The sequence below is a fragment of the Thamnophis elegans genome, chromosome 2 (assembly GCF_009769535.1).
Source record: "Thamnophis elegans isolate rThaEle1 chromosome 2, rThaEle1.pri, whole genome shotgun sequence".
Lineage (NCBI taxonomy): Eukaryota > Metazoa > Chordata > Lepidosauria > Squamata > Colubridae > Thamnophis > Thamnophis elegans.
In genome coordinates, this window is record NC_045542.1 from 155,681,134 (window position 1) to 155,700,699 (window position 19,566).

At 43.2% G+C, this 19,566-nt stretch overlaps 2 protein-coding genes across 2 annotated transcripts in view; both read left to right on the forward strand.

Annotated features, from left to right (window-relative positions):
- Positions 1-1,444: 1,444 nt before the first annotated feature.
- LOC116504249 (zinc finger protein 84-like) lies at positions 1,445-6,417 on the forward strand. Its single transcript, XM_032211163.1, has 2 exons — positions 1,445-1,513; positions 3,584-6,417. Exon 2 carries the CDS (start codon positions 4,126-4,128, stop codon positions 5,554-5,556), a length of 1,431 nt encoding a protein of 476 aa, XP_032067054.1. The 5' UTR covers positions 1,445-1,513; positions 3,584-4,125; the 3' UTR covers positions 5,557-6,417.
- A 2,006-nt stretch (positions 6,418-8,423) lies between these two features.
- Positions 8,424-19,566, forward strand: part of LOC116502419 (zinc finger protein 850-like) — a 36,673-nt gene continuing 25,530 nt past the window's right edge. Inside the window, exons 1-3 of the mRNA XM_032208313.1 lie at positions 8,424-8,474; positions 9,121-10,558; positions 18,501-18,505. Coding sequence (XP_032064204.1) covers positions 9,661-10,558; positions 18,501-18,505 — 903 coding nt within the window. The 5' untranslated portion in view covers positions 8,424-8,474; positions 9,121-9,660. The remainder of the gene's footprint in view (positions 8,475-9,120; positions 10,559-18,500; positions 18,506-19,566) is intronic.

Sequence of the window (19,566 nt, forward strand, 5' to 3'; positions counted from 1 at the left end):
GTCATTGTAACGTCAAATGCTTCCTAAATGAAATGTTATAAGTCCAGGACTATCTGTATATAATTGGATATGTGAAAAAGCAACACCAACAGGCTTGAGCTTGAGGGCATCCCAAATTTCAGGGCCAAGACTTGGCCTCTTCTACCCACACTGAAACCAGCCATGGAGGCAGAAGTAGAACTACTGTATTAAAGCTCCTCCCATTTGCTGTCTCCAAAGCCTGTCATGGAGGATGTCATGGTCATTGTTATTGGAAGCAGATGAGAGGTCTAGGAGAGACAGAATGACTGTACCCCTCCTACCTTAAACCTAGCAACAGTCCATGAGAATTGCAGCCAATACTGTTTTGGTGATGTGCCCCAGTCTGAAGCCAGACTGAGAAGGGCCCAGTGTCTTTCCTCCTGCATAGCCCTTTCTCCGGGTGGCAAAGGCAGAGCTGCAAGCAGAGGGTGAGTTGAAGTCCCAGGCTGCCAACCTTTCATTGCCCTCTTCAACTGAACTTATAAGCGATCATAATCTGCAGCAATGCCTTGAACTGCTCTGCCAGGAAAATCTCTCATGATTTTCTTATGCATTACAAACTGCTGTTGAAGGCATAAAGCCGGCCAGGATCCTAACTGTCCAGAAGGGAGGGGAATTACTCTTCCAGCCTCTCCTGAGCGTGGAAAATAAATATGAATAGTTATCGGGTTGTGACAGGAATTGGTGCCAGAATTTCCATTGCTAAGCAGGGGTGGGGCACCAATAAGAATTACCCGTCTTGTTAGCTAAAAATGGAAATGAATGAAAATAAAACCACAGAGACAAGAAGTGAAGCTTCGTTCTTACAGCTTCATCAAGATACAGAGGCAAGTTCTGAGGAGTTACCTTGCACACCACCTAGAGGGAAAAGTGGCTGGAACCAAGGGAGGTGCACTTTCTCCCTTCCTATTTGTACGTCATTTGTAGCCCACCCACCCACCGCCAAAATGGATCTTTCCTTCGGTTTAAATGCCGTTTCTGGCAAAAGAAGCTTCGGGCTCAGCTCCAAGGACAATGCCCCCTCGGGAGACCTGGAAGGAAAGGTTTGGGGATGGAGCCTCACGGAGAAAAGCTATCGATCAGCTTAACGGGAGTCGAATAGGACTTGATGGGACACAAGGAAGCACCGAATCAATGAGAACACCTTCAAATGCCTTAGAGTAGAACCAGCATGTTCTTCCGCCATATGTCGCTAGATGGCGCACCACTCGCGGCCAGGAATAAAGTACGGTACAGCGGCGGCAGAGGTATTCTAGGAAATCGGGGGGGGGGGGGGGGGGGGAAGGGGGGCTGGGCTGGGCTGGAACGGATTGATATGATAGAGTATTGTATTCCTAGGGAGTTTATTGATCCGCCCAGGATCCGTATTCCTAGAGAAGACGTGGAGGAGGGGAGGCGAAAGCAGAGGAACTTCCTCTTCCGGCTCACGGGAGTGTTTTGGTGTCGGCGGAGCCTCTTGTGCTGTTTGGAGAGTCGAAGCGGCTCCTGGGAGGTGAGTGGAGGGCAGTTCGGAGGAGAAGCAAGGAGCAAGTCGGGCTCTTTCGCTTTCTCCACGGCCTTAACGTGGCTGCTGTTCTGTATCTTCTTCCCCTCCCCAAATTTTATTCCTCTGGGGCTGCGCGATTTAAAACTGCTGCCTGTGATTTTCTGCTGGGAAGTGGCAGATTTCAAGAAATCTTCATATGTTCTTTCTATTTCTTAAGCGCCCATCAGTTTCACGGGGAATGCGGATGCTTTAAATCTTGCATAGCATTTGGGCACCATTTCATCTTTTATATGTGCCCACCTTTCTAAATTTAAATAAAAAGTGAATGCACTTTTGGGACATTTTGCACACTGCTACACCTAGATTGCCTACCTAGATAAATTCATAGGTTTTTATTTCTGTGCGGATAGGCGTGCGTATCTTTGATCTATCCAGCGGTCCTTGGAGGAAGCAAGCTATCTTGACCCCTTCCAGTCAGGCTTCAGACCCGGTTACAGCACAGAAACCGCTTTGGTCGCATTGACCGATGATCTTTGGAGAGCCAGAGATGGAGGACATCCCTCCATCCTGGTTCTCCTTGACCTCTCAGCGGCTTTCGATACCATCGACCATGGTAGCCTTCTGCGACGACTGCGGGAGGTGGGAGTGGGAGGCACCGTGTTGCGGTGGTTCTCCTCCTACCTCTCGGACAGGTCGCAGTCGGTGTTAGTGGGGGGGGCAGAGATCGACCCCTAGGCCCCTAACATATGGGGTGCCTCAGGGTTCGGTCTTATCCCCCCTACTATTCAACATCTACATGAAACCGCTGGGAGAGATCATCCGCAGGCACGGGATAAGATACCATCAATATGCGGACGATACCCAGTTGTATCTGTCCGCCCCGTGCCAACTCAATGAAGCGGCAGACGTGATGAACCGAGGCCTTGAGGCCGTTATGGACTGGATGAGGGCTAACAAGCTTGTGCTCAACCCAGAAAAGACCGAGTGGCTGTTGTGCTTCCATCCCAAAGATTCGACCAATATTCCATCACTCAGGCTGGGGGGTCAAATTTTACACCCCTCAGAGAGGGTTCGCAACTTGGGAGTCCTCCTGGATCCACAGCTATCCTTTGACCACCACCTGACAGCTGTGACCAGGGGGGCATTTGCCCAGGTTCGCCTGGTGCGCCAGTTGCGACCCTACCTGAATCGGGAGGCTCTCACAACAGTCACTCGGGCCCTTGTGACCTCTAGGCTGGAATACTGCAATGTGCTCTACATGGGGCTGCCCTTGAAGAGCATCCGGCGACCTTCAGCTAGTCCAGAACGCGGCCGCGCGAGTGATTGTGGGAGCACCTCGGTTCACCCACATAACACCTATCCTCCGCGAGCTGCGCTGGCTACCTATCGATCTCCGGGTGCGCTTCAAGGTGCTATTAATCACCCATAAACCCTTCATGGTAGTGGATCTGCGTACTTGAGAGACCGCCTTCTGCCAATTACCTCCCTGCGACCAATTAGATCTCATAGATTGGGCCTCCTCCAAATTCCATCTGCCAGCCAGTGCCGGCTGGCAACTACAAGGAGGAGGGCCTTTTCAGTAGTAGCTCCGACCCTTTGGAACGAGCTCCCCATGGAGATTCGTACTCTCACCACCGTCCAGGCCTACCGCATAGCCCTTAAGACCTGGCTAGCCCGTCAGGCCTGGGGACAAAGATAGCCGCCCCTCCCGAATGATGAATGAATGTTGCCTATTATTTTTACTTATGTGTGTCTACGTTATTGTTTGTATTCCCCTTCCTGATTTTATGTGAGCCGCCCTGAGTCCCCTCAGGGAAAAGGGCAGCCTATAAATGTTAATAAACTATAAACTATAAACTATCCAAGCCAAAAAGAGAATATTATAATTGACCCAGTATTTGAACCTGGATCTTGCTAGCCTGCTATATGCCAAATGAATCATAATGAATGTTAGAACTTAAACTATAATTTTAATTTTTTCATATTAATATATGAGGGGCGGATTTCCCATTTCACGTGTTCTACAGCCATTTTTTAGACAATAATGAAACTAACTCATTGATATGAATCTTACAGACAAAGAGGGTGCCAAGGAGATTACTGTGGAAAACAGAAACTGAGAAGCATCATTAAAAAGGAAAACAAGTCATCAAATACATTTCTTTTGGAAAGTGAAAACCTCTTTTCATTCCTCAGCAGATAAAAGACAAGGGAGAGAATAACCAACACATTTTTAGCTGGAAAAAATATATGGAACTGAAGCAATTGTTACCTAAGAAGTCAAGGGGGAAAATATCGGAATAAAGAAAAAGTGCAAATACCTGGAAGTCAGTGGGAAGGAGGAAAAGGTCCCTTGGAAAGTTGAGCATGTATTATTTAAAGCATTTGAGGAAGGAAATAATGGCTTGAATCAAACAACCTCCATGTAAGAGATCACAAATATTTTTGGTCTCTACAAAAATCCAAGAATATCAGTGTTGAAAAAACAACACAGACAGCTTCACTTGGGGGGCGGAGGGGGAAACACATTGTAGATCACAGCTGACTATGCATAAGAGGATCCACCAAATGAAGCACCATAGAAAAGTTTGCAAAGCTTCACTCAGAAAAGCTCCTTCATGATTGATGGAAGGACCCATACCAGAGAGAAGTGCTGCCAATGTGACAAAAGATTTACAATGCAGACCAATATGGTGAGTCAGAAGAGGACTTGCACTGGCAATAAACACTTTGAATGTCCTGATTGTGGGAAAAGTTTCACATGGAATTCTGAGTTGGTGATACACCAGAGGACTCATACAGGAGAGAAACCATATGAGTGTCCAGATTGTGGGAAATGTTTCAGTCTGAATTCCAATCTTTTGAGACATCGAAGGACTCACACAGGAGAAAAACCATACGAGTGTTTGGATTGTGGGAAAAGTTTCAGATGGAATTCCCACCTGGTGGAACACCAGAGGACTCATACAGGAGAGAAACCATATGAGTGTCCAGATTGTGGGAAATGTTTCAGTCTGAATTCCAATCTTTTGAGACATCGAAGGACTCACACAGGAGAAAAACCATACGAGTGTTTGGATTGTACGAAATGTTTCCAGAATAATTCTCATCTGGTGAAACATCAGAGGATTCACACAGGAGAAAAACCATATGTGTGTCTAGAGTGTGGGAAAAGTTTCAGTCAGAATTACGACTTGCTTATACACCAGAGGACTCACTCGGGGGAGAAACCATATGAGTGTCCTGTTTGTGGGAAAAGTTTCAGTAAGAATTTCAGTCTGGTGAGACATCAGAGCACTCACACAGGAGAGAAACCATATGAGTGCTTGGACTGTGGGAAACATTTCAATCAAAATTCCCACCTGGTAGAACACCAAAGAACTCACACAAAAGAGACACCATATAAGTGTCCAGATTGTGGGAAAAGTTTCATTCGAAATTCTGACTTGGTGATACATCAGAGGACTCACACAGGAGAAAAACCATATAAGTGTCCTGATTGTGGGAAAGGTTTTTCTCGGAATTCTTCCCTGGTGCTACACCAGAGAACTCACACAGGGAACAAACCATATGAGTGTCCGGACTGTGGGAAATGTTTCACTCAGGGTTCCAACCTGGTGAAACACCAGAGGACTCACACGGGAGAGAAACCATATGAGTGTCCTGATTGTGGGAAAAGTTTCAGTAAGAATTTCAATGTGGTGTTACACCAGAGCACTCACACAGGAGAGAAACCATATGAGTGTCTGTATTGTGGGAAAAGCTTCACTCAGAATTACAACCTGGTGATACACCAGAGGATTCACACAGTAGATAAACCATATAAGTGCCCTGATTGTGGGAAAGGTTTCCTTTGGAATTCTCAACTGGTTTTACACCAGAGAACTCACACAGGCAATAAACCATATGAATGTCCGGACTGTAGGAAACATTTCACTCAGAGTTCCAAATTGGTAATACACCAGAAAATTCACTCCAGAGAAAAAACATATGAGGGTCTCATAAATCATGTAAGGTTACACATAAGGGAGAAACCATTTAATGCCTAGATTGCTTATAGTTTTCCGGACAAAATTCCTCTCTTATTGTACAGAAGATATTCCATGAGGTGTAATTTGATGTGTGTAGAGGAATCATCATTATCATTTTTGATCTCATGCCAAGCTCAGCTGAGAAATTAACAATTCTAATTTCTCAGCTGATTGTTTTTATTATTAAACATGAAGGAGGAGATCTGTGTTGGGAGATCCAAGCCCTTCTGAGCTTCCTTTCTGTGGCCCAGTACAGTTATTCCCTTCCACACAGGGATGACAGGTGAAGGCCTATATTTGGCCAGCGAAAGAAACCTGCCCAGCAACAAAATTCAGCTAAGAAATAGAGATGAACACTGACTCCTAGAGTCGGACATGACCGGGCAGAGGAAACCTTTAGGAGGAGAAAATCCTGTCAAATTTCATAGGAAAGAGTGTTCCCATAAAATAGTTTATGAGAAATAGTTCCCATAGGGCTGGAGCTGCAGTAGAAAAGGTTCGTTCTTAAACTCCTATCAGTAAAATTTAAAGGAATGGGCAAGGAGGATGGCCCTCCATCTCAACCAGTAGAACAGGTAGATGCAAAAAAAATAAAGGTATGAGAATAATGACAGGTGCCCCACTGGCACAGCGCTTATAATGCAGTATTGCTAGCTGACATTCACCACACCTGCAATTTGATCCTGATGGGGCTTAAGATTGACAGCCTTCAATCCAGCTGAGATCCGTAAATGATTGTTGGGGGCTATATGCTGACTCTGTAAACCAAGACTGCTATAAATGGTTCTCTGGTGATATATTGCTATAATAAAGAAATAGCTTTAAAGGGGATGACCAGGAACTTTAATTGTATCTGCAAAGAAAACAATCCAGTGCAACTTTCATCTCAAGTGCATTACATGGCTTTGTGCGCGGCTGCGTTCTGGACCATTTGAATTTTTGTGTGGTCCAATATAGTGACCCAAATAGGAGGCGAACTATGTGCAAGGCTTCCTGGTCCAGAAAAGGGGCACAATTGGCACACTAGATGAATCTGCACAGCCCTTCCCCAAGTTATGTCCTCCTCAAGCAGGAGCTGTGAGTCAAGGAATAACTCCAAATTATACACCGGTTCAGTCCAGGGAAGTAGCAGTCTGTCCAGAGTCGATGATGAAATGACATCTGGACAAAAAGTGGGGAGGGGAGAGGCAAAAACACATGAATACTCCATCTTGCCAGGGTTGAATTGAAGTTGGTAGTCTCCGGGCATCACTCTGGCTGGCTGGAGGTACTTAATGGGGTATCATATGGCCTCCTTGGACGGTTTAAGTTCCAGGCTACTCCATATTGCAGACCCCTAGGACTGAGCCGTTCCTCTCCTACCTAACCAAGTGGAACCAGCTACGAAGGGAGAAGATCAGGGGTAAAATTCAGCAGGTTCTAACAGGTTCTGGACAACAGGTAGCAGAAATTTTGAGTAGTTTGGAGAACTGGCAAATACCATTTCTGACTGGCCTCGCTCCATCCTCAGCCTCCCAAGTCCCTGCTAATTGGGAGGAAATTGGGATTTTGCAGTATCCACAGAGCCGGTAGTAAAAAAAAAATGAATTTCACCACTGATCCACCACAATCCTTAACGAGTTTATAAAATGTGACATCACATGACCACAACATTTAATGAGAGCAATTCCAGCTGTTCCACTTCTTCCAATAACTCCAGGACCACGTGGGTCATTAAGTGAGCACTTCATGTGACTCTGATGTGGAAAGAAGTAGGAGTGCCAGGCAAGGAAGCCAGCAGCTAAGAGCTAAGGGCAAGTGGGTGGTCTCCAGGCCTGCTCCTTTCTGGGTGTGGGGGAGGAATTGAGAGGGAACTGCTTAAATGCAGGACTTTTTAGATCAGCTTTCTACAAACTAGCACCCTCCAAAGACTTTGACCAAATTTCCTTTGGGTAGATTCAATGGTGGAATTCTTAACTCCTGTGGAAACGGGAGGCTCCTCCAAGGAATTCTGCTCTCTAGTGAGATTTAGCATTGCAAGAATGCAGATGGAAAAATAATATCTCCTCTTTAGATGTGTTTGAAAGCAATGTGGGTTGGGGCTTCAGGTTTTTTTGTCCCGTATTTCATTCTTCTATTAGTGGGATGAAGCTGACAATCATTTAGGGCACTGTCTCCTTTCCTATTTGCACATCATTTCCCTCTCAAGGTATCTAACGGTTTAGTTGCCTTTTCTGGCAAACGAAGCTTGAGGCTCAGGTCCAGGGATAATGAGTGGCGTCTTGCCTTGGTAAGACCACACTTGGAATACTGCATTCAGTTTTGGTCACCACGGTGTGGAAAAGATGCGGAGACTGTAGAAAGAGTGCAGAGAAGAGCAACAAAGATGATTAGGGGACTGGAGACTAAAACACATGAAGAACGGTTGCAGGAACTGGGGATGTCTAGTTTAATAAAAAGAAGGACTTGGGGAGACATGATAACAGTCTTCCAATATCTCAGGGGTTGCCACAGAGAAGAGGGAGTCAAACTATTCTCGAAAGCACCTGAGGGCAGGACAAGAAGCAATGGGTGGAAACTAATCAAGGAGAGAAGCAACTTAGAACTGAGGAGAAATTTCCTGACAGTTAGAACAATTAAACAGTGGAACTTGTCTCCAGAAGTTGTGAATGCCTCAACACTGGAAGTCTTTAAGAAGATGTTGGATAGGCATTTGTCTGAAACGGTATAAGGTTGGGCAACATGGAGCACCACTCGCGCCCAGAAATAAGGTACGGCGGCAGAGGTATTCTAGGAAAGCAGGAGGGGCTGAGCTGGACTGGAACGGGTTAATATGATAGAGTATTGAATTCCTAGAGAGTTTATTGATTTGCCCAGGGGCAGAGGAGCTTCCTCTTCCGGCTCATCAACGGCGGAGCCTCTTGTGCTGTTTGGAGAGTCGAAGCGGCTCCTGGGAGGTGAGTGGAGGGCAGTTCGGAGGAGAAGCCGGGAGACAGTCGGGCCCTTTGGCTTCCTCCACGGCCTTAACGTGACTGCTGTTCTGTATCTTCTTCCCCTCCCCAAATTTTATTCCTCTGGGGCTGCGCGATTTAAAACTGCTGCCTGTGATTTTCTGCTGGGAAGTGGCAGATTTCAAGAAATCTTCACACGTTCTTTCTATTTCTTAGGCGCCCATCAGTTTCACGGGGCATGCAGATGCTTTAAATCTTGCATAGCATTTGGGCACCATTTCATCTTTTATATGTGCCCACCTTTCTAAATTTAAATAAAAAAAGTGAATGCACTTTTGGGACATTTTGCACACTGCTACACCTAGATTGCCTACCTAGATAAATTCATAGGTTTTTATTTCTGTGCGGATAGGCGTGCGTATCTGCTTGATCTATCCAAGCCAAAAAGAGAATATTATAATTGACCTGGTATTTGAACCTGGATCTTTCTAGCCTGCTATATGCCAAATGAATCATAATTAATGTTAGAACTTAAACTATAATTTTATTTTTTTTTCATATTAATATATGAGGGGCAGGTTTCCCATTTCACGTGTTCTACAGCCATTTTTTAGACAATAATGAAACTAACTCATTGATATGAATCTTACAGACAAAGAGGATGCCAAGGAGATTACTGTGGAAAACAGAAACTGAGAAGTATCATTAAAAAGGAAAACAAGCCATCAAATACATTTCTTTTGGAAAGTGAAAACCTCTTTTCATTCCTCAGCAGATAAGAGAGAAGGGAGAGAATAACGAACAAATTTTTAGCTGGAAAAAATATATGGAACTGAAGCAACTGTTACCTAAGAAGTTAAGGGGGATGATATCGGAATAAAGAAAAAGTGCAAATACCTGGAAGTCAGTGGAAAGGAGGAAAAAGTCCTTTGGAAAGTTGGGCATGTATTATTTAAAGCCTTTGAGGAAGGAAATAATAGCTTGAATCAACCAACCACCAAGTAAGAGATCACAAATATTTTTGGCCTGTACAAAAATCCAAGAATATCAGTGTTGGAAAAACAACACAGACAGCTTCACTTGGGGGGGAGGGGGAAACACATTGTAGATCACAGCTGACTATGCATAAGAGGATCCACAAAATGAAGTGCCATAGAAAAGTTTGCAAAGCTTCACTCAGAAAAGCTTCTTCATGATTGATGGAAGGACCCATACCGGAGAGAAGTGCTGCCAATGTGACAAAAGATTTACAATGCAGACCAATGTGGTGAGTCAGAAGAGGACTTGCACTGGCAATAAAGACTTTGAATGTCCTGATTGTGGGAAAAGTTTCACATGGAATTCTGAGCTGGTGATACACCAGAGGACTCATACAGGAGAGAAACCATATGAGTGTCCAGATTGTGGGAAATGTTTCGGTCTGAATTCCAATCTTTTGAGACATCGAAGGACTCACACAGGAGAAAAACCATACGAGTGTTCGGATTGTGGGAAATGTTTCCAAGATAATTCCATCCTGGTGAAACATCAGAGGATTCACACAGGTGAAAAGCCATATGAGTGCCTGGAATGTGGGAAAAGTTTCAGATGGAATTCCCACCTGGTGGAACACCAGAGGACTCATACAGGAGAAAAACCGTATGAGTGCCTGGATTGTGGGAAAAGTTTCAGATGGAATTCCCACCTGGTGGAACACCAGAGGACTCATACGGGAGAAAAACCATATAAATGTGTAGATTGTGGGAAAAGTTTCTATCGGAATTCTCACCTGGTGGTACATCAGAGAACTCATACTGGAGAGAAACGATATCAGTGTCTGGATTGTGGTAAAAATTTCACTCGGAATTCTGGCCTGTTGATACACCAGAGGACTCACACAGGAGAAAAACCATATCAGTGTCCAGATTGTGGGAAACATTTCAGTCAGAATTCCTGCATGGTGAAACACCAGAGAACTCACAAAGGAGAAAAACCATATGAGTGTCTAGAATGTGGGAAAAATTTCAGTCAGAATTCCAATTTGGTGATACACTGGAGGACTCACACCGGAGCGAAACCATATGAATGCCCAGATTGTGGGAAAGATTTCAGTTATAAGTCTAGCCTTATAAATCATGTAAGGTTACACATAGGGGAGTAATCATTCAAATACCCAGATTGCAGACTGTGTTTCGCACAAAATTCCTCCACCTGTGGCAAAATTTAATGTATGTAGAGGAATCTTGAATTTTGTTTCTTTTCTCTCATTGAAAGCCCAGTTGATTGTTATTAACTAATTTGTTGCATAATTCCTTTTAGTGAAACATGGCTTTATATAAAACATGAGAGTGGAATAGAATAAGTTGGAAGGGACCTTGTATGTAATCTAGTCCAACCCACTGCTCAAGCATGTTATCCTATACCCATGATGGCAAACCTATGGCACTTGTGCCACAGGTGCGGAGCCATTTGTTAGGGTGCGCAAGGCATTGCCCTGTCAGCTCCAGCACAGCCTTCTTTTAAGGTCGTTTTTCGGTTGAAGCCAGTGGAGTGGGAAAAAACGGTCCTACAGCCAAACTGGAAGTCACAGTTCCCAAATTTCCGGTTTGGCTGTAGGGCCATTTTTTGCTCTCCAGAGCCTTCAAAGAAGCTCCCCGAGGGCTTCAGAGGGTGAAAAACAGACCTGAGTAAACCGAAAGTCACTGTCCTATACCATTTCTGACAAGTAGCAGTCACGTCCCTTCTTGAAAGCTGTAGTGATGAAGCATTTACAAGTTCTGAAGTCAAGTTGTTTTGTTGGTTGATTGTTACCACTGTCTCAAAATGTCTCATTTCTAAGTTGAATCTCCTTGATCAGTTTCCATCCATTGTTCCTTGTCTGGCCTTTGAGTGTTTTGGAAAATAGACACTCCCCTCTCTGACAATCCCTCAAATACTGGAAGACTGTTATCCTGTCACCCCTAGTTCTATTTTTCACTAGACTAGCCAAGCCCAGTTCTTCTAACCATTCTTCATATGTTTTAGCTTGCTGGCCTCTAATCTGATTTGAGCTTCCTTTTTCTTTCTTTGCTCTTCCTTTCTCTAACATTATCTGACATTCCTTTCTCTGGCCCAGTGCGGTCGTTCCTTATCATGGAATCAAGGGGAACTGTTATGCTGGTCCAGAATAAAGTAGCTTACATCTCTATTACGTATGTTTGCCATCCTGAGATATTTCTACATATAATAAAAGGGGATATAAACATGTATGTATGTATGTATGTATTTTTATTTAGCATGAAAATATGTATGGCAGCCCCACTCATAATGATTCCACATGGTTTACATCAATAAAACCTTAATACAAAAAAACAATAATCCCTGTATATTACAAATGGCAAAATGCAAAGCCTATAGATTTAACATTTACTTGCCCTACAAATACAGGGCACTTCTAGCAAGGTTGATTGTATTTGGATGGTCTGGAAATCCCAAAAATGTGATTCTTGCTTTTCTTCGATTTATAAGTTAACCAGGCCTCTTGGCCTTTCTAATTACACAGGGCTGCAAAAAAATTTTTTTCGAGAGCTGTTTTGGTTATTCCACATAATCTATGTTTTTTGGTGCGCTGAATCCGAAAATGACCTCCATTTTGTCATAGGACATCATGTTTCCTGACAATTTAGGTAACTATGTTAAATAAGGCAATACCTCAAAATAAATGGAAATAGACTTATAAAATTAAAGTTTTATTACAATATTTTCATGAAAATCCTTTTTTGAACCGAAGTGAGCTCACCTACACACATTAAACTCGATTCTTCTTCCTCGTGAGGCTCCTCTTGGTGCATTTACGCTTGTGAGTAGCATCTGGAATGTCTCTCTGAAGCGTCCAACACTAATCTGCCATCATTGTAATGCTCCATTTTCCCTGGTATCTCCTTTCCATCTCTTTAATGTCTTGGTGGAATCATTCACCTTGTTCCTCACTCACAGCTCCCAAATTTTCAGGAAAGTAGTCAAGGTGGGACTGGAGGAAATGCACTTTCAAACTCATCAGGCAACCTAAAGCTTGAAATGCTTTCAGCATTTTCTGACGATCTTTTTGTAGTGAGGATCTTTGTTATTGCCTAAAAATTTCTGTACGACTTCTTTAAATGCAATCCACCCTTCTTTTAGAGGATCCGTCATGGTATTGACAAACTCTTGATCAACTATAAGCCTTCTAATGTCTGGTCTGACGAACACACCTTCCTTCAATTTTTCCTCCGACAGGCATGGAAACTTGGTAACCAAGTATTTGAAGCATTCTCCATCTCTTGGAAGTGATTTTACGAATTGCTTCATCAATCCCAATTTTATGTGGAGAGGTGGTAGAAGAACTTTATGGGAAGGTACCAAAGTTTCTCGGAGGACATTTTTTTCACCGACTGTTAGCACCCTCGGCTGCCAACTCTTCTTGATCCAGTTATTTTTTCGGTCTCGACTGTCCCATAGACACAGAAAACAAGGGTATTTGGTATACCCAGCTTGTTGCCCGAGCAGCATGCACAAGACCTTCAAGTCCCCATACACTTGCCAACCATGGTCTTCATATTTAAGTTTACGAAGAACCAATTCCAAGTTCTCGTAGGTTTCCTTCAAGTGTATGGAATGACTTACCGGTATGGAAGTGTAAAAACCATTGTGGAGTAAAACTGCTTTGAGATTCTTTTTGAAGAATCTATAAAAAGATGCCATTGCTCTGAATCATATTGGATTTTAAATTGACCCATCAGACCTTCGACATCGATGCAATAAACCAACTTGTCAAGTAAGGAACGAACTCCTTTTCACGATGTCTGAACCATGAAGATGACACGCCTGGCAACAATAAATTCCTGCTTTTCAGCCTTGATCCGAGTAACTCAGCGGCATCTTTGGGAAGATTCAAGTCTTTTACAAAATCATTCATATCCTCCTGAGAAAACAATTTTGGTCTTGTATCATCTTCAAAGTCAGAATTTGATTCGTCATCTGGTTCAGTATGACTTCACCTTCATCGGAGCTAGGTATCTCTTCCAAGGCAGCAGGGGGCTTGGGTACTAGTATATCTGTGCCATGGGAAATGGGACGAATTGCTGAGTGAAGATTGGGGTATGAAATGGAATGCTTCCATTTGGAATTAAACCCTGAACCATGAACAAAAGTAACAGTCATCACTATGGTTCTTTTGCCCTCGCCATACCATAGGAATCCCATAATGGAAAGATTTTTTCTTACCCTTGAACCAGTTTCGGAGGTCCTCAAGACACTGTTTGCATACTTTATGAGGCGCACAAACTTTATCTTCATCTCCAATTTTTAGTCCAAAGTATGCAAAGTCTGTAATATTCTGCTGTTGCTTCAACACTATATTCACCACAGATGAAACAGAAACTATCTGGTGAATTAATACACTTTTGCGGAGCCATAACATAACGGTTGAAGAATGACGAGCTAACATGAATTGCAATGAAAGAGTGTGAACAGCCTAGAACCAAGAACCTGATGATGATTCATGCACAAGTGTGGCATGCAGGAGAGAGCAGCTCTGTGTCTGTACACGAGATGTCACAGTGCTGGCCACGCCCCCTGCACTGACCGGAGATGCTGCTATCTGCTCTGTGTGTCCCTCTCACTGGATTCTTCAGGAAAGATTAACCCCTTCTATCATTAGAAGCACAGACTTAAAACTTGCTTAGCTTACGTATATATTGCTGACCATCAGATTTACAGTGCTATATTTTTTTTTACATAACTCAGACAAACCCTTTAAGGTTTTTTTTTGGCATTTTATATCTTAAATGCACTTATGTGAATTAATTAATAGTAATTTAAACTTTAAATTTGGTTAAAAACCCATCATATAAAAAAAATACCCAAAATTTAAAAAAATTGATAAATGTGAAGACAATTTTGCATGTTGTGGCAAATCAGGACATCTAGGAGTTTTTTCAATATTTTACTTGTTTTCAGCACACCAAAATACATGGAAATTAGATGAAAATAATCAAACAGCTTTTTAGTCGCAGACCTGTGTTATGTTTGTGCCTGATGCCATTCTTGCTCAAATCTGGTTATCTTTCTCCTTGCAAGGAGTTAAAATGGAGAAGTTCACGGCAGGATTAGCAGCATATAAGTTTGATAATTAAATAAATGCATAGACCTTCAGTACGTCAAGCAACCTGCAGATGGGCAGCCTCAGCAAGGCCCTTTTCCATATTAATCCTTTTCCTCTGATTTATTTAAAATATTTATGTAGCCAGCTATCTTATAATAACACTGGCCGGCCTCCCAATCAGTAATTAACTTAAAAACTGTATTAAAACCAAATGCATAAAAACAAAAACCTGGCTAAAATCAAGCTTCTGGTGTGCAGCTGCCTTTTCTTATCCCAGTGCTTAGGGGAACGGCTACATCTTCTTTCCTTTATGGAAGACTAGGAGTATAAAGGCCTGCCAAACCTCAGGGGGAAGAATGTCTGATTGGGCAGGAGCTGCAACGGAAAAGACTCACTTCCTAGTTCCTATGGTAATATTTAAGGCAAGGGGGCTAGGAATGTGCCCACCTTATCTGATCTGAGAGCGACCCATTCTTTCACAAATGTTTGTAAACACAGTCTGCATGCCTAGGTACTTGATTTTATACACCTGTGGTCATGGAAGTGATTGGTATTGTATTGTACTTGTATTTATTAGATTTATAGGCCGCCCACTCCTGGAGGACTCCGGGCGGCTATTGGAACACCTGATTCTGATTATTTGGATGGGTGAGCAAATACTTTTGGCAATATAGTGTAGATCTAAGGGCTATTGCTATTGTTATAATAAATAGCTTTAAAGGTGATGACCAAGCCCGTCCAGGAGGATGTCATGGTCATTGTTATTGAAACCTCATGACAGGTCTAGGAGGGACATAATGACTGTGCCCTTTCTATCTCATGCCCTTCCAAAGTCCATGAGAAATGCAACCAATACTGTTTTGGTGGCATGCTCGAGCCTGACCCCAGACTGAGAAGGGGCCAGGTGTGTTTCTCTGGGTGGCAAAATCAGGGCTGCAAACAGAGTTAGTTTAATTTCTAGGCTGCCAACCTTTCATTGCCCTCTTCAGCTGCACTTAGAAGAGATCTAAATCTGCAACAATGCCTTGAACTCCTCCGCCAGGTAAATTCCTCATATCGATCGCTCACAAAGCTATCCATGGACTTGGACTTGGACTTAATCTTCGTAAATGTCAACGTCCATAAGGCAGTGACCGTTGCATTGTGAAGGCCAGGGGCAGGACGTCACGGATTACAGCACGCCATTGATCCCGATTTAGGGCTGCTTGTTGGGCAAAGCTATCCATAGGACTGGATGGCACATCAGGAAGCAGGGAATCGGTGAAAACATCTTGCAAACCCCTTAGGGTTGAAGTAGCGGAACAGACACGTTCTTCAGCCTTATGGCGCTAGATGGCGCTCTACAAAGAAGCAACATTGGCGCTTAGGAAGCAGGTACGGTACAGCGGCGGCAGAGCTATTGTAGGAAAGCGGGAGAGTCTGGACTGGAACGAGATGAAACGATAGAGCGTTAGTCTTCCCAGAGGATTTATAACGACCCGACTGTCTACAAGGAGTGTAAATCCTTCCATGCCTCACTATCCAGTCAGCGCTGAAGAAGACGTCTTTAAAGAAAAACGGGAAAGTCTAGTTGCCTCCTAAAAAACAATAGCACCTTTGGGAAACCCATGACCTGGATGACTGAGAACCTCCATAGACCGATAGAGTATTGGATTGCTAGAGCGGACTAAGAGAGAGAGAGAGAGAGAGAGAGACTGAGAGACTAGGAGGCGAAGGGAGGAGGAACTTCCTCTTCCGGCTCAACTACGAGAGCGGGATGGCGTCGGCGGAGCCTCTTGTGCCGTATCAAGGGATCGAAGCGGCTCCTGGGAGGTGAGTGGAGGGAAGGTCGGAGGAGAAGCCGGGAGCAAATCAGGCCCTTTGGGTTCCTCCACGGTGTATGAAGCAGAGGAAGCAACGAGGCTGAATCGTGTTCGCTGCTGCTACAGCAGCAGCATATTCTTTCCCTTCCCATATTTTATTCCTCTGGGGCTGCGCGATTTAAAACCGCTGCCTGTGATTTTACCAATGGGAGATTTAAAAACTATATATATATATATATGTATATATATGTGTGTGTGTGTGTGTTATATATTTATATATTTCATGTTTCTTAACTGCCCATCTCCCTCAGCCTTCGTGTGTGTGTGTGTGTGTGTGTGTGTGTGTGTGTGTGTGTGTGTGTGTGTTTTATATATTTATATATTTCATGTTTCTTAACCGCCCATCTCCCTCAGCCTTCATGTATCGCTTGATTCCTTGTGGTTTTTATTGACGTGCTGTTTTCCTGGCAAGGGCAAAAAGTGGTGTTTTAAATGTTTTAAGTCTTCCCTAGGATTTGATCCCCATTTCATCTATCATGTTAGATTAAAAAAAAAAATTGGAGCGAATGCAATTCCGGGACATTTTGCACACGGAAGCACACATAGATTGTCTACCTATATAAATTCATGGGTGTGTATTTCTGTGTTTTGAAGAACAGAAGAACAGAAGTTGGAAGGGACCTTGGAGGTCTTCTACTCCAACCCCTGCCTAGGCAAGAAACCCTACGCCACTTCAGACAAATGGCTATCCAACATTTCCTTAAAAACTTCCAGTGTTAAGAGTATTTACAACTTCTGGAGGCAAGCTGTTCCACTGATTGATTGTTCTGACTGCCAGGAAATTTCTTCTTTAGTTCTAGGTTGCGTCTAGGTTGCTTCTCTCCTTGATTAGTTTCCACCCATTGCTTCTTGTCCTACCCGCAGATGCTTTGGAGAATAGTTTGACTCCCTCTTCTTTGTGGCAACCCCTGAGATATTGGAACACTGCTATCATGTCTCCCCTAGTCAGAGGTTGATCAGGCAAACCGGTAGTAGCGGTGGCGGGAGGCTCTGCCTATCTGCCTGGACACTAATGTGCATGCACAGAAGCGTCGTGTGGGAGTGTGCATGGGAGCGCATCCGAACCGGTAGTACAAAAATTGACAACCCACCTCTGCCCCTAGTCCTTCTTTTGACTAAACTAGATATACCCATTTCCAGCAACCTTCTTTATATGTTTTATTCTTTAGTCCCTAATCCTCTTTGTTGCTCTTCTCTGCACTCTTTCTAGAGTCTCCGCATCTTTTCTACATCGTGGCGACCAAAACTGAATGCAGTATTCCAAGTGTGGCCTTACCAAGGGATTATAAAGCGGTATTAATACTTCACGTGATCTTGATTCTATCCGTCTGTTTATGCAGCCTAGAACTATGTTGGCTTTTTTGGCAGCTGCTGCACACGGATGGCTCATATTTAAATGGTTGTCCATTAGGATCCCAAAGATCCCTCTCAGTTACTACTATTGAGCCAGGTGCCACCTATATTAGCAACCCCCAAACCTTTAGGCACCAGGGACCGGTTCCATAGGGTAAGGTTTTTCCTCAAGACTGGAGGGAGAATAGTTTTGTGTACTGCCTGCATTGTGCAAATGGGGCTTTACTTGTCTGCGTGGCCCAGTTGCTGGTATGCCACGAACTGGGGATTGGGGACCCCTGACCTATACTGTACCTGTGTATTGGGCTTTTCTTGTCTAAATGTAGAACCTTACTTTTTTCACCATTGAATTTCATTTTATTAGATAGTGCCCAATGTTCAAGTCTGTCAAGATCCTTCTGTATCTTAAGCCTGTCTTCTGGAGTGTTGGCTATTCCTGCCAGCTTGGTGTCATCTACAAATTTGATGTGTTCCCCATTTATTCCCTCATCCAAATCATTGATGAAGATGTTGAAGAGTACTGGGCCCAAAACAGAGCCTTGGGGTACTCCACTGCATACTTCCCTCCATGAAGATGCAGTTCCATTGAGGACTAGACGTTGAGTGTGGTTGGTCAGCCAATTACAAATCCATCTAGTGGCAATGCTCTCTAACCCACATTTTTCTATCTTATCAAGTAGTAGGTTGAGATCTACTTTATCAAATGCCTTACTGAAGTCCAAGTAAATTATATTCGCAACACTCCTCTGGTCCAATAATTTTGTCAAGAATACAATAAGAATGCAATAAGATATGTCTGGTACAATCTGTTTTTGAGAAACCCATGATGACTTTTGGTTATGACTTTGTTTGCCTCTAGGTGTTCGCTGATTTGTTGCTTATCTTTTTCAAAATCTTCCCAAATATTGAGGTCACGTTGATAGGTCTGTAGTTTCCTGGATCTAATTTTTTTCTTCTTTTTTGAAGATAGTTCTGGTAGTTCCCCAGTGGCTCCAGGATCTTTGAAAGATATAGTTCATTGGTTCTGAGATCACTTCTGCCACTTCCCTTAGAACTTGGGGTGTAATCCACCTGGTCCTGGTGATCTGAACTTCTCTGGGGTGATCAGGTGTTCATGTACCATTTTCTTGCCTATTTTAACTTTTCTTCCTAATCTGTTTTTACAGTACTGTTTTTGAAAGGTTGGACTGTTTTTTCCTTTTGTGTAAAGACGGATGCAAAAAATGAGTTAAGCTGTTAAGATTTCTCCCTGTTGGTTATCACATTCCTGCCACTTTCTCCCATTAATGGACCAATTGTTTCCTTGCCTTTTTTCTTGTTTTTTTATATGTTGAAAGAAGGTGTTTTTTTTTTGGTTATTTTTGAATTTTGTCGCAAGCCTTAGTTCACTTTGAGCCTTAGCTTTCCTCACTTTATCTTTGTAGGCTCAGCTACTTGCTGATATTCTGCCTTAGTTATGTGTCCCGCTTTCCACTTTTTATATTTGTCTTTTTTCTTTCTTTCAATTTATCAGAGAGTTCTTTATGCAGCCATGCTGGTTTCTTTTGAAAACTGTTATTTTTCTTTTTTACTGGTTTTGTGCTAGATTGGGCTTTTATTATCTCACTTTTCAAAGTTTCCCAAGCTTCTTGGGTTGTTTTCCCTGTGAGGATTCTCATCCATGGAATCCTTCCCAAGCTCTCTCTAAGTTTATTGAAATTATCTCTTAGAGTCCAAGGTTCTAGTTTGACTTTGTTCTATTGATTGCGCTTCTATAATGTTGAATTCGAATGTTGCATGATCA